Source organism: Perna viridis, chromosome 1 (assembly GCF_037379345.1).
Source record: "Perna viridis isolate PV_CMFRI_1.1 ecotype Kerala chromosome 1, ASM3737934v1, whole genome shotgun sequence".
NCBI lineage: Eukaryota > Metazoa > Mollusca > Bivalvia > Mytilida > Mytilidae > Perna > Perna viridis.
The window spans coordinates 53,599,139-53,623,778 of NC_142445.1; the positions used below are offsets into that span (position 1 = coordinate 53,599,139).

The 24,640-nt window shown below is 34.0% G+C and overlaps 2 protein-coding genes across 4 annotated transcripts; one reads left to right on the top strand and one right to left on the bottom strand.

Moving 5' to 3' along the window:
- Positions 1 to 6,291: 6,291 nt before the first annotated feature.
- Positions 6,292 to 17,213, top strand: LOC148629368 (glutathione peroxidase-like). Of its 2 annotated transcripts, none has more exons than XM_088549364.1 (6): positions 6,292 to 6,441; positions 10,232 to 10,326; positions 12,278 to 12,425; positions 14,257 to 14,405; positions 14,842 to 14,926; positions 15,695 to 17,213. In XM_088549364.1, exons 1-6 carry the CDS (start codon positions 6,352 to 6,354, stop codon positions 15,725 to 15,727), a joined length of 600 nt encoding a protein of 199 aa, XP_088405490.1. In that variant the 5' UTR covers positions 6,292 to 6,351; the 3' UTR covers positions 15,728 to 17,213. The 2 variants fall into 2 exon arrangements, with proteins under 2 accessions (XP_088405490.1, XP_088405499.1); XM_088549373.1 differs by having other exon boundaries at positions 6,354 to 6,620.
- LOC148629369 (uncharacterized) lies at positions 16,693 to 24,411 on the bottom strand. 2 transcript variants are annotated; one of them, XM_088549342.1, is made up of 7 exons: positions 24,330 to 24,411; positions 24,004 to 24,070; positions 23,271 to 23,368; positions 20,997 to 21,563; positions 19,648 to 19,740; positions 19,291 to 19,420; positions 16,693 to 18,734 (listed from the first exon to the last, which is right to left on the bottom strand). In XM_088549342.1, exons 1-7 carry the CDS (start codon positions 24,359 to 24,361, stop codon positions 18,033 to 18,035), a joined length of 1,689 nt encoding a protein of 562 aa, XP_088405468.1. In that variant the 5' UTR covers positions 24,362 to 24,411; the 3' UTR covers positions 16,693 to 18,032. The 2 variants fall into 2 exon arrangements, with proteins under 2 accessions (XP_088405468.1, XP_088405478.1); XM_088549352.1 differs by having other exon boundaries at positions 23,271 to 23,401; positions 24,330 to 24,393.
- Positions 24,412 to 24,640: the final 229 nt, after the last annotated feature.

Consider the following 24,640-nt stretch of genomic DNA (forward strand, 5'->3'; position numbering starts at 1 on the left):
CTAGAAATACCCGCCGAATTGCTCATAAAAAGTCAAGTCCGTGGTAGATGAAAGAGGAAAGGAAAACTACGAAACGTTGAACAAATCCGTTTTCAAGGCGCAGATGGATAAACAATAACGATTCACGAGTTTATGATGACGACCATAAAACTTTTGTAGTGATGACTTCAATCTTGTAGCAACATAACCCTGTTCCAGAAGCCTATTTGTTAGAATTCTAGCGCGATACAAAAAGTCTGCGTAGTTTCGGCAAGCTCTGGCATAACGTCTGAGTTGTGATATGAACACTCCATACGCAGGTGCTGAAAACAGCATACATTATAAAGTGCTATCTTTAAGAAAAAAGTTCCAAATCTATCGACCAGTGGGCTCAACTTCAGTAGTATGCAAAGTAATGGAAAATGGATAGAAACTATCTCACAGAACGCATAAAGGCTGATGTTATTTTCTCAATTAGCAATCATTGGTTTACTTCGGGCAGATCAACTAATCTACAGCTTCTTGAGGAGGCAACAGATTCTGTAGTTCAGAAATCCGTCAAGGCCAAATACTAGTCTTTTGCCATCTTTATAAATGGTCTTACCTATAGATAAAGTAGACTCAATTGTTTTTAAATTTCAGTGAAGAGAATGCAGATTTTAAACTAATATTGATAATGTGTACATAAATATCAAAATTCAGCAAAATTAAATAAGATGATTCACAAGCAGTAAATTAAAATTTTTCATCCAAAGCAGTACTGTCATGATACAATGTACAGTTCACTTTAGGTGCATGCAAAATGGTTCACGCTAAAGTGACTAATGGCTAAAACCCTACTTGATAGTGATATCATCTTGTTATGCAGCTTTAAAAAAAATAGTTTGTATTTCGATAGAACTCTAACTTTTCGCTTGATCCATGTCAAAAATAGCATGTTGAACTAAAAAAAAAATTTGCATATTTTTCTTATATTTTATTTTTTGTATGCAACCTTGGCTTGATGAACTGCATGGATTAACTCTCTGCTTGATTAATTATAATTTGTAAATAGCATGTTAAGTACAGTGTTTAAATCACAAAAAAAAAGTTGTAAACAAATGTTTTGTAACTAAAAAAAGTGGAATGATAAGTTATTTATGAAGGTGTCGGTGTGTAGTATTGTAGATTGCATCATTACTATTATATGATTTCCCTCCGTCTTAAATTAATTTCAAGTTAGTACCTGAGCATGTTGTTCTGATTGAGTAATTGCTAAACGTACGTCTGACCGGTCAAGGCATTTATTAAAGGAATAGGAATACTCTGTATATATGAATTGCAATTTTGCCAGAGTCTTTGAATTAAACTATTTTGTCAGAGCCGTCTAAAATAAAAACGACGATTAGGCAGCAACTGTTTGGTGTTCTTGAGGGGACTATGATCAACTTTTAATAGCTTTAACCGTGTATGTGACGATAAAAAAATGTTTTCGACTTGTCGAAAAATCTGCAAGGTGGCGGACAAGGGATTTATTCAAACTAGTGCGATTTCATGACGTCGGACTCCGATACCATTTTGGGTTTCACATGCATCATACTAGACAAACTAATAAAAATTCACCAGTCTGATGCCCTTTAGGTACTGTCTTCATTTATAAGTGAATGATTTTCTCATAAAATGTATGGTGAAAATGTCAAAATAACAAATTAAAGCATATAGTCATCATATATACTCTTTCACAATATATCATTCTATTTGTTCAATTTATTGCCTCTACGTTCATAAAATGGGTCATAACCAATTGTATTAATTGGGATCGTACCACTAAATATCGTCTTGTATTGTCTTTTTATGCACACTTTGCGATCTCAGGCGTGTAGCTGTCGTCAGGGAAAAAAGCTTTTGCCTGCACTTAATTTTGCCTTTTTTTTTTCAGATAAAATACATCCAGGAGAGGCATAAATGATGCTGTAAAACGCTGTCTTCGCGGAGCTTCAGGGGGCTTCGCCCCACTAGACCCCCTGCCGTAATTTTGCCTACACTTTAATTTGGCCTCAGCTACGCGCCTGAAAGTTTCTAAGAGAATCGACAGGCATCAATTCTTCTAATGAGTAGATAATTTGAAAAACTTTAATAGTTTCGTAGTTGTCTTTTTTTTCATTTCAAACCGATCTGATAAATACTTCACCTCTCTTTTTTTAATCTCTGTACATGCTTGTAAATATGACTATCATATCTCCTTATTAGAGGAATTAAAGAATTTATATATATACTAAGTTCAGTCGGCGGGGGCCCGGTCCCCCTTAGAAAATTGCAATTTAAAAAAAATGTTGAAAAATGGTTCAAGATACTCTCAGAATGCAGGATTTTAGGTTAAATAATTCCAAATTTTCTTGGGAGAGCATGCCCAAACCCCCATGGCAAATTCGGATCACTTCGTAATCCTCACCGGTGATCCTGTCAAGAATTTTTTTTTGGCCCCCTTACCTGAAACTCTGGATCCGCCAAGGGAGTTTCATTGATAGAGTTGTTGAAATGACTTTTTTTATTCGTATTTCAATCTGCATTTTTTTGGCATCTTTTCATTCCGTATTGTTAACTATCCTCTCATCTGTGGGAACATCCCTTCAGCACCTTCGTATGGAGTATTCATATTACAACTCGTACGTTATGCCGGAGGCTGCCCTAACTACATCGACTTTTTGTATCGCGCTAGACTTCTTACTATTAGGCTTCTAGAACAAGGTTATGTTGCTACAAAATTAAAGTCATCACTACAGAAGTTTTATGGTTGTCATCACCAACTCGCGGATCGTTACAGTTTATCCGCCTGCACCATGAAAACTGATTTGTTCAACGTGCCTTAGTTTTCTTTTCCTCTTTCGTCTACCCCGGACTTGACTTTTTTATGAGCAACGGTATCACGGTGTTTCTGTAAAAGCAGAGGACGCTTACTTTACCGATACCCCTGGTCCATGCTTCCAGTTTTTAGTTGGGACCGAATTGCTCATTTACTTTTGTTATTTTGTATGTATTATTTTTATTTTATGTTCTTTGTCGTGTGTGTCTGTTTTCCATGCCTGGTCTTTATTCTTAGATTACATTCTTCTGATTTCCGCTAGTATCTTGGATCGCTTGATTACTTTTTCACTAAAGAACAACCGCGTGGTTATTTTATTCCTTGTCTTTCTGCAACATTAAATCGGTGATTTTGATGATAAATGTTCGTTCCTACAGGAGCTTGCTTTCTCTCAAATTAAATTTCACCAGTAATATCACGGTAATTATATACCAAACTCTATTTTATAAAGTCTCAAACTATATGATAAATATAAAAGAGAAACAGATTCGTTTTTCAAGATGACTGGTGGACACTTTTTATCTTAAAAGTTATACCGAGTTGATCCCATAAGACACGGTTGTTCCAACGTTCCGATACCAATTTTTCCTAGAAAATTAAAAGCTCAGGGAACGACCATTAAATTCTTAGGGGGAGGGGGCTGGTAATTTTTTTTTTCAGATCGCAAATTCTATTTCCAGTCTGGTGCAAGTCAAATTATTTATTTTCATCATAACCTTGGCTGGATTATTTATTTTCCATAATTATAAAAAAAATTCACTACGAAAATTTAAATGTGCATATCCGGGTTACAAAAATATGTGGTTTGGGGTATATATATCAAAGCATGTGTTACTTTTTATGTCTATTATCAAAGACATTATTAGATGATGTTAATTCTCTATAATACAAGGCATAATCTCTACTATATACAACAGGCATTCCTGGACCTGAAAGATGTCCCAAATTTAGCGGGAAATGTTGCGAGGGACTTTTTAGGGGACAGATTCACATATCTATGTATATGAATGAAATCTACAATTGCAATATTCAACTACACATTACCCCAGTAATGTCATTTATGTACAAAGGATTCCACTTAATAGCATTCCTGATTATTGCATATTTCTGTTAATTGCATAGCATTTTCAAGAACCAAATCATTTCCCATCTTTTCCATGTTAAAAAAAATCCTCTCAATTGCATATACATGTAGATCTAAACAGACATTCCTGTTCACTGCATCATTTTTTTTTAAATTGACATCTTCTTTCCTTAACGGTGTATCTTTAACTATTTATATTACGTTTTAAAGTAAAATTAGTCAAAAAGCCATATAACTTAATTTCTTTGTTTGTAATTACATTATGTTGGTTTAATAAATGCCATAGAGTTATTTATATAGGAACAGGTATATGTATAGGAAGTAGGACCAGAACACCATACCAAATTCAACATTCCTGATAATAGCATATTCCTGTTAATTGCATATTTTTTTTTCTGACAAATTGGGTTGCGATGAAGAGGAATCCACTGTTGTATAAAACTTGTGGAGTATTTAAACATGTATACTTTTATAATTTATGAAACTATTGTGAGCGTAGCAAGCCTTTCAATTTACTAGCCTAGGTCAGCAGGGGCGTAGCTGCCTATACGCAAATACGCAGTTGCGTACTTTCGGAAAAAGTAACAAAAATAAAAACACACATTTTAAAGATGAAATAAAGGTTTTATGCAATGACTCACTAGGGGCCTTGGGCCCCCTCCCCCCAAAGACCCCTCGCCGTAATTTTGCGTACAAATAAAACAGGCCTAGCTACGCCCCTGGTCAGAATATTTATTTTCAAGCAATTTACAAAGTCTGACTATTTATTTTCTGGTATGATGAGGCCAGATTATTTATTTTCTACATAATCAGATACAGATTATTTATTTTTAAAAATCTGCCAGTCCCAATACGAATCTAATGGTTGTCCCCTAAGTATTATATCGCGACCAGGGAAGTTAAGACAGAAATATGTTTATCGAGGTAGTACCCTCAGAATTTTTTAGGAGGACTTTCTTAGGATCCCAAACCAGCACACAAAAGAATATGTTGCACCTACTAGGGCGGATCAGGGACTATACAATATTTATGTTAGTATTAGTAATATAAAGACCAATGGCGGATCCAGGATTTCCGGTTAGGGGTACATAGAATTAAAGACTAAGATAACCGATTGAAGACATCAGAGACAAATCTCTGGGACTTATCAGTATTAACTGCTATTCATGGCCAGCTTTTCAATAACCTACAAGAAACATGTATCATCTATGAAGATAGCCAAACAGGAAACGTCTTATTTAACAGACGTAAAGCAAGACAAGGAAATGTACACTATAGTGGACACCAGGACATCCGGTCAACCCGGACGACCACAGATGAACAGCCATGAAATAAATCGACAATAAACACCTCACGAAAACTAAATACGAAAATGGAAGATAAAGTGTTAAAAGTACAAAAAGAGACAATAATACAACAGCTCTACTGTTTCTGTGTCTAATTTAACCAAACATAAATGAGGAATTAAAAGTCAAATAGTGGACAATGTTGGAACTACCGGATTCCAGAAACCTTTTCATGGTTGTGAAATTATATATTTTGTGCATTACTATTTTTACATTGGTCATTAAAATAGGTATGTATTTTTATATTTTAATTTTGCTGAATCAGAAACATAAAAAAAACATAATATATGTCTTTGGCTGAATGTGGCTCATCAGTTGCAAAACCCACAATACAAAGTAGCGACTTATGTTTCCTTGTTCAAAACCGTTTTGGAAACATGCAGTCATATAGACATCATAAAAAAGAAAATACTACAGATCTCATTCATAGCTCTTATCTATATATAAACATACGACGTTCCATTTTAAATTAAAAAATGGGGAACATACTGCATAACGCATCATCTACTAAAAAAAAAAAACGCCCGGGGATATTTTTTTGGTCAAAATGTTTAACCCGAGCACCCAAACATTTTCTAAAATGAACACTGTTTCACCTGATTTATACGATATTTCAATTTTTAAATAGATATAAAAGAAACCACGACCATGTGCATGAAACTTGAAATTGTCTCACTCTGCTGACTGAATGTTCTGCATCATAGCTAGCATAAGGAGGCAGTGGCTATTATGTCGACCCCGACAAAAACTCTTTTTTTAGAGTTGTGGTATCTAACCGGTCTTATTTATTTCCAATATCTTTTTTTTTTAAAGTCCATAAAATTGAGTTTTGTGGTTGATTTGCCGAACAGGCACTTGGATGTTGGATTTAAATCAAATATACAATGTACATTCCCCGGTGGTAACAAGTCTATTAACCGATTATCAGGGATATATTCTGAGGATGCCTCAACAATGCAATGCTAGAAGGGATGTCTTTCAACAGCAGCATGATTTGTATTTGAACTCTCCGGGCGCTTTTAGTAGCACCCCTCTCAATAGGGACAAGAGATGAAAGGGCTGAATTGACACTCTCTGATATATTATGAAACGTTCAACCGATGCAGAAGACAGTGATAACTCAGATAACTAAAATACCTTCATTTCCTGGTTTATCTCGAGGGTCATCTTTAAGGTGTTTTAGTAAAATGGTAAGCTCAAAGTCTTATTTTTCATGCAGTGTGCTATTGCAATGTAAAAATAATGGGTACTGATTTCAGAATTCGCGTGGTGGCATTATATTTCAGAATCTATATTTAGAAAAACATTTTTGGCTTGGTTGCAGCTAGCAAATATCAAAACAAACATGGGATCGTCAGCATCCACACAGGTATGTGATTCAGTTGGGTATCAAGGGAGGTGGTTCTATTGGATGGAACCCCCTTTTGTTGGCATTTTTTTCTTCCGTAGACAATTTGAGCTAAAATGTTTAAAAAAAAAGCCTGGATTTCTAGAACACCCCTTTTTTCTGGACATCCCTATTAAAAATCTCTGGTTTCGCCCTTGTGATTCCTCTGAACTAATGCCTGACTTTTTTTTCAGGACTGTTATTCTGATGTATGTTATATAATATTAACCCTTTCAGTGCCAGAGCGACATTTTTGTTGCTTGAGGGTTGGTTGCCAAAGCAAAGTTTTTGTCATTTGGGGGTTGACTTCCGAGGCGACGTATTTGTCATTTAATTTAAGAAACAAGCACTTTTTTTACTTATTATACTGTCTTTATTTTACAGTAATTCATGGTACTATGCTGTATATATGTAATAGGGAATAGTGTTACAATGTTTTTTTCTTTTTTGTTATTTAAGATAATGTTAATGACGTCATAGCATTATCGCATGCGAAAATGCAAGGTAAAAGTGCATGTATAGCCCATGGCGATATATTTCGCAGTCATAAGTGATCTTTTTTTTACTGTCACCTCATAGAGGTATTTATGTACAACACATTGACACTAATTAGACTGGCTTTCGTATAATTTCACAGGAAAACTTTTATTGTATAAGTTAATTTTTTTAAGAAAATATTCAGGTTATTTATTTCTGATGAACTAAGCGCAGGTGTTACATATCAATGCTCGAATTACAGAATAATACATGTATAGGTAGAAAGGTGGGAGAAGATTTATAGAAATCGGATGTCAGTCATAGAAAGTGGAAAAGCATGGATCTGAAGTCATTCCAATATCCATTCATTCCATTTCTTGGAATTTGTTATAGTTAAGGTCCGGATGTACCTTTATATTGTTTTAATAAGTTATAGAAGATACTGAACACTAAGCCATGCAAAAAAAAAAAAAAAAACATTTTGAAATCCTATTCAGCTTTAAGTACTTGTACAGTGCACTGATATAGCAAATACTTACTAAATGCATTTCAAATGTTTTATTCCTATCATCATTATATATAGTACAAACCCCTAGGCAGATTTTATCTGATGATGTGTTGCTTTTACCTTAAACACTGAAAACATATTAATATGCACTATTTCTGTGATGGATGGAAAAGCGCAAAAATAGTACCCACGGAATTCAATTTTAAATGTGTATAACGCTGATCATTTCACGACACCGCCAAAAATGATACCCACGAATATATTCACTTGACAGAATCTGTAAAACCCCGAAACCACGAAAATAGTCTGTTTACAGTTAATGTGTAAAATCCGTGATTTAATACAGGCAAATCATTTTGATTCAAGAAAAAAGTTTCAACTGGAAAACATGATATATTTATGTCTAGAACAACTTTTTGCTGTTTACATAAGGAGAATGGATATGGTATATCAAAGGGACAGCAACCCCCGCCTGAATAAAAAATGTCAGCTGACTGCCACCCATTGGTCTTCAATGAACAACGAGGATGTAAAACACCATTTACGTTTTCCTTTCCATTTTCATATTAGGTTTACCAACTTCTTCATTCTAGTTGGTTTAATTTTTTGTTTGTCCAAAAAAAAAAAAATCGGTATACTTTATATTACACTCGATCTCACTAAATTGAAACATATCGAGGTGACAAAACGATAATAAATGTACATGCAAATTAATGATACAAAACGATAATAAATGTACTGCAAATTAATGATACAAAAAATACAAGTAATCAAACAGTCCAATCAAAACAAAGCTAGCTCTGCAAATATTTCATTTATTTACTTTACACAGTTTTCATATTTCATATGTGTATGTTCTATTGTATAGTATGTGGTCCATACTATCAAATGCAAATTTGTTCAATTGTTTCTCGGAGACTATTTCAAACTTGTTGGTATTCATTTGCCATGTTTTCTGTCTGATATGCTCGGAAAAATTTCATCAAATCATGTCAGACTTAAAGTTCTAAAGAATTAATTGGCATTGGGATAGTTATGATATGACATTAATATCTACCAGAAAAATGAAGCATTATTAAGAAATTAGTTTAAAATTTCAAGTGATACATAAAATTGAGTTTGAAGAAATGTTGTTTATTTTTTTTCAAGTCAAAGAATACAAACAGCAATATTATAACATATGCAGAAGCAAACAGAACAAATTGATATCAGATCTATTCTTTTCTGAGGCGTAGACCCTTTTTTTTGGGGGGGGGGTTGCAGGTGATTTGTTAAGTGAAGGCATGAGAAATATTTTAGTAGAAGCAGTATTTCTATTTGACATTCTACATGAGTACTGGGAACTATTGATGAATGATCATATGTTTTCTTTATTTGGCTAAGTAAACCTTTATTCAAAAATTAGGATTGTTGATTTATGACTTTTAGTTCAGTAAATTTGTTATTACTTATATTTAGCTAACTCATAAAAGTCACAAGTTACTCTTATTTTTCTACTTTTTTTCTTTTTTGCACTGTTTTGTGTTGTCATTTTGTTCGACTGTTCTTTTCTTCAATTAACATACTTTTCTTATATATTTTGTAATGAACACGGAGAAAATCAAGCGAACTATTAAAATAAAACATGTAATGGCTAGAAACTCCATTGATAGATTAAGTGTACGTTCCATTTATGCAATTCAGCAAAGTATGATGGACGATTTGAAGGGTCATGTGGTCTTCTTCTTTCAAATGTAAGTGTAATTTAAACCAAGAGAGACTATATCCCCATATCATTTTCAACATGGAGTGACCCCTGTTTTAACGGGTAAACCTTGTAAACATTGGACTTACAGACTTGAAAATAACATGCTACTTCATTTTTATTCAATGATTGGAGGCTGACCTCTTAAAATTTTATAGCTATGTGACTGGTGTAAGTCAAGGTAGGGGGCGTGACTTAACCCAGTGAGAGTATACCCATCTCCACTCTACTGATACCCTGTTATCTATTCACTTTTAATTCTCGATCTTATAGTAACTGTCCAGTTTTTAAAAAAATGCTTTAATTTCATGGATACATGTTTAGGTCTTTGGTGTTAATCACAATTATTTGCCATATATTCATGACATCGCCAAAGTATTTGGCGCTAATAACATCGTTATGTTGAGGCTTTATATGCACAACACAAGGATATATGGTATAGAACTTGGCCTATACTGTAAAATAATTAATTCTCACAGTGTATACTTATTTTAACTATTTTTGCAGTGAACAAACTAGCATGAAAAATAGTACCTATAAAATTTATTTCTAACACTATGTAAGGCTTATAATTTATTGAAGCCGCAAAATTTGATACATGCGAATATGTTCACCTGACAGAATCCACAGAAAATAATACATTTACAGTATGTCTATATGTAAAGTGTACAAAGCTGTAGTTCAAATGGCTAGAGTTTGCATGCAAATTTTGGTCATTATGTTCTATGAACCACTGATCAAGGGAATTAATATGTATAGTAGGCCATTATCTATACAAGCAAGCACTGTGATCTTAAACATTTTTAAATAGCTTTTCTAAGATATACATGCATTTACAAGTTGCTATTTTTGTCACGGTTGTAGGCAGAAGACAAAGACTGGTGGAAAAAAGTCTCTTCAGTTTATGACTTCACCGTGAAAGACATTGATGGAAATGAAGTTAAACTAGACAAATATAGGTATGTTTTCTTTTTTTTAGTGTCAGATATCAGGGAATTAAATTATTAATAATTTATTTTTGTTTAATAAAAATCTTAATAAGTAAAGTTGGAATTGGAGTTTGAAATATTTAATTGGTTCATAACAAAACCAACTGAAAAGATCATCATATCTGACAAAACCAGTTTTTAGCTCACCTGGCCGTGGGCCAGGTGAGCTATTACCATCACTTGGCATTTGTCGTCGTCATCGTTAACAATTTCTTCAAACATCTTCTCCTCTGAAACTACTGAATAGATTTGCATGAAACTTTAGATGACTGTTCCTTAAAGTATTCTGCACAAAATGACTGTTTGGTTTTTTGATCAGGTTAAAAAAAAAATGGCCACTATTACTAAAAATAGAACATAGTATTCAGCATGATGAGATCTATCTGTGGTTAAATTTTGGTGAAAATCTGTTTACCCATGATGGAGTTATTGGCCTTTTTGGACGTTTTTTGCTGTTTTTGATTTTATTACTTTCAAAAATCTTCTTCTCAGAAACTACTATACAGAATTCAATGAAAGTTTTAATTTTTGTTTTTTAGGGTATCCTTAACAAAACGACCATTTGGAATTTTTGATCAGTTAAAAATATGGCCACCGTTGCTAAGAATAGAACATAGGGATCAGACAGCAGATTTTTGCATATATCTCCAAAACTGTTAGGTTTAGCTAAATTCTGACATAGGCCATGATAGGGTGAAGGTGTTCAGCATGATGAGATGTATCTGTGGTCAATTTTTGGTGAAAATCTGTTGACTCATGTTGGAGTTTGATGTAAATTTGGGTCTTTCCCTCATGCAATTATGCTCCATATTTATGCCAATGTCATTGACATTGTTTCCCATATTTTGGATGTACTGATGATGTGACATCGTCAAGGCAGTTGGAGAAAAAGCACAGAATGGAGATGATTCTAAGCTCATGTGTTGTGATGTTTTGTAATGTTTTCTAACTGTTTGACGTATTGTGGATGTTTTTATGGTAAAAGTGTTTATTTTTACACATGCTGGTTTGTTGAAACATTTGACCGCTCGACCCAAGAACCAATTTTCATTACAAAGTTATCGCCCCTTTTGGATATTTTTTTGCGGTTTTTGATGTTATTACTTTCAAAAATCTTCTCCTTAGAAATTACCACACAGAATTCAATGAAAGTCTGCATTTTTGTTTTTTAGGGTATCCTTAACAAAATCACAATTTGGATTTTTGATCGGTTAAAAAACATGGCAGCCCTTACTAAAAATAGAACATAGGGGTTGTACAGTAGTTTTTTGTATATATCTCCAAAACCATTAGGTTTGGCCAGTATCTTTCAATTGCTGAAATATCCTTATTATTAGGTCTACAAAAGTCTTCAGGGATCAAAGTTGTCAGACGACTCCATGTGAGGGTTATTGCCATTGAGAGGTGAAAAATGACTTTTTTTTTTTTTTTTACAGTTTTCAGCCAATATCTTGAAAACTATGATAGATAGAATGAAACTTTCAGTTGCTGAAATGATTCTTATTATAAGGCCTACAAAAGTCTCCATGGATCAAAGTTGTTAGACGACTCCATATAAGATTTATTGCCCTTGAAAGGCAAAAAATTATGTTTTTTGCAGTTTTCAGTCAATATCCTGAAAACTATCATAGATAGAATAAAACTTTTGATTGATGAAATGATCCTCATGATAGTCCTACCAAAGTCTTCATGGAGTCAAAATTGTTGGACAACTTCATGATAGAGTTATTGCCCTTGAAAGGCAAAAATTTAACCAGGTGAGCAATTCAGGCTACTGGGGGCCTCTTGTTTCTAATACATATTACTTAAAAGTTAAACTTTTTGAAGTATTTTATGACCCTGTCATTCTCTCACAATAGTGTTTAGGTGTATACGGTTTATTTTTTTAGTACTTTCTTGTTATTAAAATATTTATTTACAGAGGCAGAGTCTGTTTAATTCTGAATGTTGCCTCTAAATGAGGTTTCACAGATAAAAACTATACTCAGCTACAGAATTTGCACGCTAAGTATGCTGAGTCCCAAGGTCTGGCCATCCTTGGATTTCCATGCAACCAGTTTGGAAGTCAGGTAAATATATGAGAGATGAATTGGTACATGTACATAATGACAATTAGGAAATGATATCTGAATTTCAAGTTGACTATTTTATAAGATGATATTAATGATAGAAAAAGTAATTATTCCTCCTTGCTTCACAATCTCTTCAGTTGATACGTGAACCATTTTTGTGATTCTAATCCAATTCCTCAACTACTACATAGCTAAACTAGAAATTTTGTTGTTTTATCTGAAATGGTGTAATCTGCTGTGTAAAAGATTTGTTGAAACTGTAAGGGATGAAGACTAATTATTACTGTATATACTTGAGTATAAGTCGATCCGCTTATATGTCAGACCCTCTTTTCAGTCCAAAATTTCTGGAACCTAGCCTTGACATGCTTAGACTGATTTCTGACTAAATTTTTACAGCCCAACTTTTGCTGATGCGGATTCATTCAAAATATAACAATTTTTCATTTTCTTGTTTTTGTTACAATATGTGATATTTATTTCAAAAGTGCATTCTTCCCTAACTTTTTTCTAGTCTTTGTAACTTTCATTTTTAGCATTAAAAATATCATGTGCATAAATTACTCTGGCCTTAAAAAGATAAGTTGTCAGAAATAGTGTCAACTGCCAATTTTCAGGAAGTCATTTTATCATGGCAGTGTAGACAAAAGCCAGCCATTTTTATTTTCAATTCAATGTGTTTTAGCAGTATCAGATGGAGTAAACATTATTTTGAGGATTTTATGTGTTCATTGATTAGGCAAATCAGTTTCTTTATGTTGAAAATGCTTTAATATCCAGCCTTCATTTAACTGAAGACATTTAAATGATATTAATGTTTTTGATTCAACTTAGCATTTAAAAACAAAAACACATACATTTGGCCAAGGTTGAGTTACCATTGACCTTTTGACAGTTTTGATTGGTACACTATAGGTATTTTCATCTGACAGACTGAGGCGGTTTTTAATATCCTTGACTACCCTGTCTGGTCTTGCACAGACAGTATTATCATCTGATTTACACTTCTTTTAAATATTAATTTGCAGGGTAACTAATTTAGAATCTGTTATGCAATGTCATAATTATACCCCGCAAGCAAAGTTTAGGGGTATATAGGTTTCACCCTGTCTGTCCATCCACAACAATTTTCTTGGGCAAAAAGTGAAGGCTGATGGACTTAAGCATTTTTCAGCAATATTTGGTCTGATGCGTTGTCAGCTCCACAACTTGCTGGATTGTTATGAAACTTGGTAGTGTATATAACTACCATATTTGGATGTGCACTTTGTCAGGTATTTATGTTTAGGCAAAAATTGTGGACATGACAGCTGCTGGACTTACGCATTTTTCAGCAAATCTCGGGTCTTATGCGTTGTCTGCAACTCTTATATAATCCTGTAAAGGGGAATGTCTAGTTATCTTTAGATTGGCTTCAGTCATAAATTGATTGTCATGATTAATTGGTTTATTTAATCTGAGTCAGTAATTGATGGGTTTCTCAGGCATAAAATAATTGTAGGCTGATGATGGTAAAATTTAATCATGGCAGACCACAATTTAACCATTGGGCGGATTTTTCAATAATAGACATAGTGGTCCACTATGCTGTAATAGCACATTTAGAACCCATCTAATGTCACTTTTCAATCTGAGTCAGTGTCAATTCACCATTCCTAAAATCTAATATCCTTTTGAAATAACATTAAAGTGAAAGCAAATGGATGTTCATGTATTTAAGAGGTTAATCAATTAATAGTCACCAATAACCAAGATCTGTGGCTTGTTAAATCATTGCAATCTTCAGTTTATTGAATGATAAATTATGCAACTTTTCATGTTCTTTCAGGAGCCATGGTCTGAACCAGAAATTAAAAAGTTTGTGACAGATAAATATAATGTCCAGTTTGATATGTTTTCAAAGATCAATGTCAATGGAAATGAAGCCCATCCATTATTCAAATACCTCAAGCACAAACAAAGAGGAACATTTGGGGAGTAAGTTATTTTTTTTAAAGAATATCTGTACATAGAAAAGGCTATGTCTGGCTGTATTCTTGAAAAGTTTGATGTCAAAATGTGATGAAGTTGTTTACAAAGGCATAAGAATTAATGGTTGATTGTTCATTTAGAAATACATCAATTCAAAGGTGATAGGAAGAATAGTATACTAACTATATTTGAGGAACTTGATTGCCTCTCATGAAATTAGCAGTTTATTTCATAGTAAGTTTTATTTGAATTACTTTATACATGTGTTGCACTAAGTTGTCAGAGTAACAAAATTCAAATTCAAATTCCACTTCAGATGTGTACCTAGTAAACTACCGGTAATAATGAAGACCTCTTGTAAGCTATAATATGATTAAATTATTGAATATGTACCAGGTATGTATTAATTTTATTGCTATGTGTTTTTCGATTATATTTTCAGCTTTATTAAATGGAATTTTACCAAGTTTCTAGTCAACAAGGAAGGAGTTCCAGTGAAAAGATATGCCCCAAATACTGAACCAAATGTAAGTCCTAACTTGATGATATCTTATTTATGTTTGACACATTTTCATTTAGTGTGTCAGATTAATTGAATACTGAATAAAGAATTAATTTGATGTGGTTTGGGTTACTCATTACTGAATCATTTAATAAACAATAAAATGTGAATACTTAAAGCTCAGCTTTTCTATGATCAGTACAAAGAGTGAGTCAAGCTTTTTAGAGGGTTATCAAAATTGCTACACTTCATTTCTTGAAATAAGTCATAATATTGGCTCTGAAACTGACGTTAATAGTGCTACCTTTTTCATTTAAGTGTACACTCTATAATATTGGTGAAACAGGTATTGGTAAGGCAAATTGTTTTAACTATATATCTGTTCTAACCCTTACTTCTTGACACATTGTTGTGCTTTTGACTTGAAATCTATTATTTCGGCAAGGAAAATTTGACTTGGGTTCACAAATGTGGCTCACAATAATTCGGAGTATCCAAGTTTTGGCATTACTCCAATCAAATGATCTGAGGAGGTACTGTGAAAGTACTGGGGATATAAATTTTCGTAGATTGTAGACAAAATTTTTGTGGCTTGACATTTCCTACATTATAAATAAATGGAAAATATGTATTTTGTTGGGAAGTTAATTATGTGGCTTGAGTCAACCATGAAATCCTAAAAAATTGGAATCCCACAATTATAAATACTTTCACAGTAATTAGAAATGTGTTTATACTTCCTGTGTTTAGTGTATAGCAAATGATTTAGAAACTTATTTCTTTTCTGTTTCAGTCCATTGAAAAAGATTTTTCAGCATACTGGTAACATAAAGATATCTGTTAACTATTAATTATTGTGTATCCAAGCTTTATCTGTCATTTATATAAGTCAGTGTTATACAAATTTCATTTCTTATTTCTCAGGCATAATTGTAGAAGAAAGGATTAAAGGGATGCATGTTTACGTTGGCACACTACAAATAAAACAGCATCTACTTTAAATATCCTAGAATAAGAAAGAGGTGCCTTAACTGTTTGTCTTTGGTTTTTATTAGTTTTTTTTCCGGACATTCTGAAACATATTTTTATTGTGTGTCTAAAAATTTTGAATCAATATTAGTCGTGGAAATAAGAAATGAAAATACACACTGCTGCCAGAAACCTGTCAGCCATACTATATATAATGATGTCTTTGTGTAGTTTCTACCTCTCAGTCTTAAGACTGTATGATGGCTGATACCTAATCCTGTATGGAGGTTTTAGCCGGAGCTCTAGTAGCGTGCAAATTTGTCTTCAAGGACTGAGAGGAGACTTTCAGGGATATTGCTAAATCTAATATGGATGGAGGATTACAAATTTTATTGTGTTATCTAGATGTATCATTTTCTGTCAGTATATTTTTTTATTTACAAAACAAGTTGTGATGGTTGGTATAATTGTTTACCTGTTTTGATTTTGTGTTTTTGTTATATGTTTACTTTCATTATTTTAATCTGTTAACTAGATGTATAAGCTATACTTAAGTGTTAGTTTCAAGTAGTCTAAACTGAAATTCCATGTTGTGTTATCCACAGATTTGGTTGTACAAATAGTAAAAGGAAATCAATTATATCTTGATAAACCTTTATATTACTTTAAACCTGCCAGAGTTCTTAGACACTAAAATGTCAGATTGTCTATACTGTTGTCCAGCTTTTTATAAACAAAAAAAGTTTGTTTTCTTCCTCTGTTCTTGCAAAGAAGTAGTGCTGTTTATGATTAAGTATAATTTTTTTTTCAAAGAATCATAGGTTCTGAAAAGATTTTTAATTCTAATGCATATAGTAACAATATAAACAAACAAAAAACAACAGCAAAAAGTTACAAGAAAATTATATCACACAAGACAACTAATGGTATTACAGAATTGAAACAAAATCCTACAAATGGTGCTTACTCTATGGAAATCATTAGATGTATTAGATGTATGGATTTTTTTACAAGGGTAATCTTATGGAAGTAATGGAATCTTGTAGAAATAATCAGCATGCACAATTAGTTTTTCTTTTATTTTACAATGTTTCACCAAGAAGTATAACATTCTTAATTCAAAGTTCTTCACATGAAAAAAAAATACTTACATCTATGTTTGACAATCAGGTAAGTCATTTTTTTTACACTATTAAGATATTTTTTTTAATCTTGCAATAATGTAATTCATAAATAGGTTCTATTAAATTAGGTATTACATGTATAGTAAAATCCATTTAAGCTTTTAGTATACGTTGGTATCTCTATTGGAAATGAAATAAATATAAATAATTTTACCTTAACAGTGTTGTTTGTATCTAGCATGTATTACTTACAAGGATCTTTTTTTTTTTTTTTCTCTCGGCATCTTGAAAAAATTGTACAGAAATAAAAATATGTATTTTCGTTGAGCAAATATTTGATGGTGATTGATGTTATGTTAAATTTTATGAGTTTTTTACCACTTTAAACTATAAATGTCAAATTTACATATATTTTTTCATGGCCAGATGACAGGTGGGAAAATGTGAATTTTTAGTTTTTTTGAAGATAAGAAATTCCTACTTAGATAAACCATTAATTAATATTGAGTGATACATGTGCCTTCACAAGGTTTTATACCACTCAGGGCAACACATTTAAGCTCTGAAAAAAAAAATGTGATATTTGAGTCATCAATTTAGAAAATTTGAGCATGTTATAAAATTGAGTATTGACATTTAAGCACTTATTTTTTATTTAAATACTTTTTTACTTCTGTATGTCTTGACTAAATACATGTGTTGTCTGGAATGTTGAAGTTAATCTTGAACACAATATTGATAAATGTCAATTTCTTTTTTACATGTAACTATTGTTGACAGTGTTCAAATGTCTTTTTTTTTTTCAACTAAAAGTCCCTTCACTCCTTTCAAAATGTCCTAAAATGACTTTGAATCTTTGGCTTTGTTTTGTGTTGTTTTTTTTTAATGATTATGCCCAAAAATGTATCTTTGCCTTTGTTTTGCCATAGTTGTATCCAAACATAGGTCAATCGTCTTGTCTGTAAACATACATCAGAATTTTTATATATGTCATTGTCTTGATATGCTGATTTCTTTCTGTATCTTCTTCTGGCTATATCAGTTGTCTTTAGATGGGTAGATTCTAATAAGGTTAGAGCGAATATTTCTGGTTTTACACCTGGGTCTTTCCTTGTGTTCTCTCACAGGCTGCTCCTCATACCCTTTACCCTCAATACTATGTTGGTTGTAATACACTTGGTTGTTGTCATCACTGAAGCCTTCATATTCATTGCTGTTGTTAGCATTCCAATTACCTTGGACTTGATATCCATATTGTGTTTTCATTTGGTTTTGGTAGCCCGGGTATCTATTGGACTGATATGTCTGGATTTGGTTTGGAGGCTGAAGGTATTTGTGCAAGTTGTATATAAGCGTCTGCTGGTCATTGTACATTCCAGTGCATTGTTGATCTTGTTGGTAGTTAGTTGTTGGGACACTATTTACTTGTTGATTTTGGGGTGGCATCTGACTGAAACCTGGCGGAGGTGGAGGTAGATGTGCATATACATTGTGGGCAAATGTTGCCTGAGGCTTGCTGTAGTCAGTTGAGAGTTGATAAGTATTTGTGCTAGCACCTGGCTGTGGTTGCTGGTTATTCATTTGTTTCATCCAGAACTGGTGTTGGTAAACAAGATTGTTTGAATCGTGTCCCTGTGACCAAGTGCTTATCTGAGGCTGTGTATTTTCCTGAGATTGTGGAGGTATAACAGGTTGGAGATTGTTAGCTTGAATGTTTTGTTCTGGTGCATATTCTGAGTACTGAAAAACAGATGTAAAAACGTAGGATGACGATTCTGTTCTGTTTGAGAAAAGATGATCTTAACAATAAAATAAAAACAGAGTTTAATGTCCCCCGCGGGAAAAAAGAAGTGCGGAAAACTTGAAATTCACTGAAATTTTCTAAGTCCAAGGCCATAACTTCCATAAACATTAATCAACCGTAACCAAAGTCGAACTTAATCTGTAACTTCTCATAATAAGGCCACATACGAAAAACAAACTTATTTGGTAAACGCATTTCAAAATGGTGCGGAAAACGCGGGCGGACACGGGGACGGACGGAAGGACGCCCGGCATTTCTATGTTCCTTCGCGACGCGGGGGAAAATAAACTGTAATTAAACATTACCATACATTATAGCATGGACTTTATGTACACTCCCTGTTTAAACTCTAAACTGGAACACTGTTCCTAATTATTAGACATGAACATTTGAGTCGGATGTTCTGAATACATATACACAGCGGTTATTTTTCCGGCATTAACTTCGTCACATTTCTTTTTATTTTAATTTCTTAGAATGACACATGCATACCAGTTGTTCAATTGACGTAAAGAATTCTGAATTTTGTTTAGTCTCTTCTAGGTCTGTGTAGTTCTCAGACTTCTTTGCTGGGCATTTTTCAACCACAGACTGACCTTTACTGCAATCTTCGACACATGTTCTGAAACAATACAATAAATCTGTCCAGAAATATGATCTACTTCACTTGCACTTGCGTGTAATACTTTCTTTATGAATCGAACATATCTAAACAGTCGTTTTCAATTTAAAGCCATGCACAATATAAACTGTGGTTCCCGGGATTTTAGTAGTACAATTATTTGGCAAGTATTTTCAATGTACTATTAATATTAAAAGTGATTTTGTTCTCTTATGATAATAATATACCTTGTGCTTTCTTCTTCAGACTGCAGCCCTTCGTTTGAATTGGAATTCTTTTGGGTTTTTGTTTTGAATAAACCTGCCCAACTTTCTGTCCTCCTGTAACAAGAATTATAATTTATAACTGCATCGTAAAAAATGCGAAGAAAGTACTGAGGATGCGCACAACACTTGTACTATTTCGGATGTTGAAAGCAAGCCAGAATCAGTGACATGGAATATTTGACGATTAGCGACTTTGAAGACTTCAGTCAGATTATTTTTTTTTCCGATTTCACGATTTAGAATTATGAGACCTTGTTCATAAAAAGTGGCGGATTTCACAGTTTTCTGAGTTTAACTCCGTAGTGAATACGCTCACATGCTTCCCGGACTCACAATATTCTCAAGATCACCAATTTGCTGTATGATTTCAGCAAAAATCGTTACGGACAAAATATATCAGTCATGAATTTAGGCGGATTTTGCTCGGCATTTGAAATAATAATAACGAAATTGTGTGTTACATCCAGCACTATGCAGTTTTGGCAAATTTCACTTAATTCAAAAGTCACTTTCGTTCATTAAAAATGTTTTCTGCTTCTTTTCAAAGAATAATTTTAGTAATTAAGGCTAGAAACCACTAATTCCACTTCCCATAGGCTTCTATGCTAATTTCACAATATTCAATGGCTTCTCTGGACTTTACCTTAACTTTAACCTGCAGAGGACTATATATCAGCATGATTCTACATATGCCAGCTCACAATCCTCAGAATGGCATGTGGGGTTAGCAGACTTGCAGTGCAGTACTAGTCACCGGAAGTGAAGGGTCTATAAATAGCATGGGAAATCCCAGTGTTTTCACAAGATAGGGGTATATTTAGAAACCATTATGGAGATTAGGCTTCACATCACAAGAAGCAAAATCCACCTATAAAATGTACAGAAATGTTTTTCCTTTCAGAAACTGTTTAAATTTTTTAAATAAGATGAGAACTTTTTTCACAGCACTATGAGGAACAGGGGTAATTTCTGCGTAGGACTATTTTTGCCTACGTTCCAAATGCTCATTGGTTGAATTGGTGGTCTGTAACCTAAAATGAATTAGGGTTCTGCGCCGACTTCGATGATGCGGTAGTACGAGTATTGTGCGTCACGTCTATAAGGTTTTTTTTTTCAGTCATCATAGTCTAAAGAACAAAGTATTGAAACAAATTCACTAAATCTGAACCAATCAATCATTGATTTGTGTACATCAAATTTTAAGGCTATTTGAAAGGGGAACTACACTTTGTCATGCCCATTACTATGCTCGTTTATGCATTAAAAATGTGAAAACGTTTGTTTATATTCAGCAGATGAACCAAACTTGCCTTTGGACTTGTGTAATAGCGGCAGACGATTCTTGTCCGCTGTCCGATGTCGTCTCGACCTCTGGTTGTTTGTTCTGGCTCTTTAAAGTAGTGAAGTTTGGTTTCTGTTCCATTGACTGAGACTTGGGAGATGTTGAATAAACTTCTTTTGACTGGCCACATTGATGGTGTTTGGTATCAGATTCACGAATTTCTTCCTTTTTTCTATTTCTTACGGCCAGTCTAGTTTTCTGGTTTTTGGATCGAATCTGCACATCATTGTCGTTTTTAACTGACTCTTTCTTCTGCAAACTGTTAGAATGTTGTTCGGTTTGCTTAGACCAGATAGACCGAACGGAATCCGATGATATGCGATCGAATAACCGCCTGCTTTCAACACTAGTTGAATCACCCGAGCCCGGGGAACCGCTTAGCCCCCGGACATATGTGCGATATCCATTCAGATACTTGTCCATAAGCTGACTCGGATTTTCCAAGGCAAGAAATACATTTTGTGTCAGTTCTATTTTATATTTTTCGTTGTTGATGTCAGGGTGATGAACGTGTTCTCCAAGACCATTGAAGAATCTAAGCATAACAGGAACGTATAAGAAAATAAAGTTACATGAACCAGTGGCAACCAATAATGTCCTTTATAATATTTTTAATCTTTTGCACAGAGTATTGTAGAAATTAGATAAATGGATAGACTGTATCTATTATAAACTAACTGCGACATCAAACCCCACAAACAATAGAATAAGACATGACTTGGCGAGCTAAAGTTACCTGCAATAAATAACTAGTAGTTTACAACCACTCGATGTATCGTAGTTACAGAAGTTCTATGATCGTCACCATGAACTCGTGGATCGTTACGGTGCATACATCTGCACCATGAAAACTGATTTGATCAACGTGTCATAGTTTTTCTTTTCTTATTCGTCTACCCTGGTCTTGACTTTTCATGAGCAACTCGGCGGGTGTTTTTAAAAAAGCAGAGGATGCTTACCCTACCGGTGCACCTGGTCCATTTTCCCAGTTTTTAATGAAGTCCGGGTTGCTCATTTACCTTTGTTACTTTGTATGTATTATTTTGGTTGTTTTAGGTTCTTTGTTGTGTATGTCTGTTTTCCATGTCGGCTCTTTGAACCTGGATTACATTCTTTTGATTTCCGCTAGAATCTTGGTTCCATTAATGGACTCATTTGTACCAAATGACACGCTTACTTAACACCTGCAGTTTCCACAAAAATCTGATATTTTATTGATAATTACTGGTATTTTCAGCAAAAATATATTGCGTAAATCACAGTATTGAGTAAGTTCGAACATTAGCCTAAATATGATCCAAACTGCCAACACAGTACAAAACACATAAGTGCGCCAATACGGGATTTAACCCTACAATACGACCTTTACCCGTTCAATATTAACCAACTACCCAAAACACGTTAAAATATGTCAATAACTTACCAATTGATATGAATTCAAACCGGGCATCTATACGGGGCCAATATGAAAAAAGAAGGCCAATATGGATTAAACCAGGACCAATACGGCATCATAACTTCCGGTCGTTTGACACCGCAATTTTGAGTTAGAATTGGATTTCATAAACTTTGATCACCAGGACTAACGCTGCTACAGAAACACAAAAAAAAAAATCTTTCATTTTATACAAAAAGGATATTTAAGACTGATTAATGCAAATAAACCTACATGTTTTTGGTAAAAAAAACGAAAACAACTGTTCTACAAATCACCTAGTTGAGTTGGTTAATAAAATTGTCAATAAATATGTAATTTCATATTGTTATACGTTTCGGTCCATCATATTGGCCTCGAGAGCCGTATCGGCCCTCGGCGATGCCTCGGGACCAATATGACATACCTCAAACCTATAACAGGGCCAATATGAAATTACATATTTATTAACATATAATACATCATATTGGCCTGGTTATAATACATATTGGCCTAGGCCAAGTTGACGTATTGGACTAGTTGGTCAATAAAGGTATAATTGCATAAGGTTTTCCATATTGGCCGAGTTATTGGCCCATGGCTAGCAAAATTGGACTTCGGCTACGCCTCTGTCCAATATGGCTAGCCTTGGGCTAGTAACTAAGCCAATATGGAAAACTACGCAACAATAATAATATCATAATGATGAGACTGGCTATTATCTAAAAACATTAATCATATAAATAGACAATAATAGCTAGGAACAGTGCTGTCTTTCAATTAGGCCACTTTAGGGTATGGCAAAAAGCCTCAAATCGTGTAACTTACAGTCGTGGGTCAAAGGGGTTGTTGTATGTTAGGAAGCTCTCCATGTCTTTTCTTCCATATCCAGCTGTTCGTATGTCATTGTGGTATGCGCTCACAACCTGATGAAATCAATATGAAACTGGTGTCGTGTTCTAAAGGATGGATTTAAAGAAGTGAACTATTGTACTGTAATTTTTTTAGGAACTGCTGTGTCATAACAGAAGGGTGGACAGGAGGTATTTCCTCCCCACATCACTCCCCCTAGACTACCGCCTCCCACCCTCCTACCGTCACTTCCCGACCACTTTCATTTTACCTCCGGTTATTGTTCCCAACCTACTCTTACAACGTATAGGTTGGAAGTCCGTTCCTCCATACCCCAGTATGGCACCAAGTCAGAAATAGCTTGCCAGACAACCTCTAGCACTGCTGGAGAAGTCCCAACCATAATCCACTCCCCGTTACCCACACCTTCAACCACCGTTCCCTGCCCAATCCACCACCGTTCCCCACCCCTTCAACCACAAATTTCCATCTCTTTAACCCCGTATCCCACCCTGTCCACCCTACCATAAAAAAGTATGCGTTTTCTTCGATCTACAGTGATGTAAAGGCATAGTCGGATTTCGTCTTATACTTGTTTGGGTAAAATCATTTTGTTTATTCAATATTAAAATTCAAGCGTCTAGTGTAGAATTACACTTCGTATGTTAAAGCCGACCAAAGAATGACACTTGTACTTGAAGCGTTATACCTGATTTTCGCATTCACCAATGCTCGGGTAACCTGACTGAAGCGATGATTCAATTTCTGTTAAAATCCTGAAAACAGCAATAAAATTTTAATTAATATTATAATAAAAGCTATTTTAGCTATAAAGAACTTCTCGATGTCTTTGTAAGTGTGCATATACCCATGACACTGAAATGTAAAGTTCTAATTCTACCGTCTGTACTGAAGTTTTTTTTTGTCCAGTATCCCAAGAAGTGTTTGTCATGAATGGTACATCATTTTCAAACCGTTGAACAATAATATCATTAGATTAGTAATAGACGCATATTAGAGGATGTAGTTACTTACGAGTCGATAGAATCATCGTCGTCGTATTCCATTTTGTTATCCACACTGAGTTACGAAGACGGCCACCTAAAGGTGACGTCACATCTAAGATGGCAAAAGGCTCGGAAACTAAAAATATCATTTGCCGTAACGCCAAAAATTACGCGCGATTTACCAATAATAAGTTACACATTAGAAGTAAACTGATTTTTAAGTAAGTATATACACGTGCATTTTTAATCGTCTTTTTTTCATATCTTCAGTAGGATGGGAAGGATGAGGTAGGGGATAATAGAAAATTTCTTTTTTTTTATTACTGCTCTTCCTCCTGC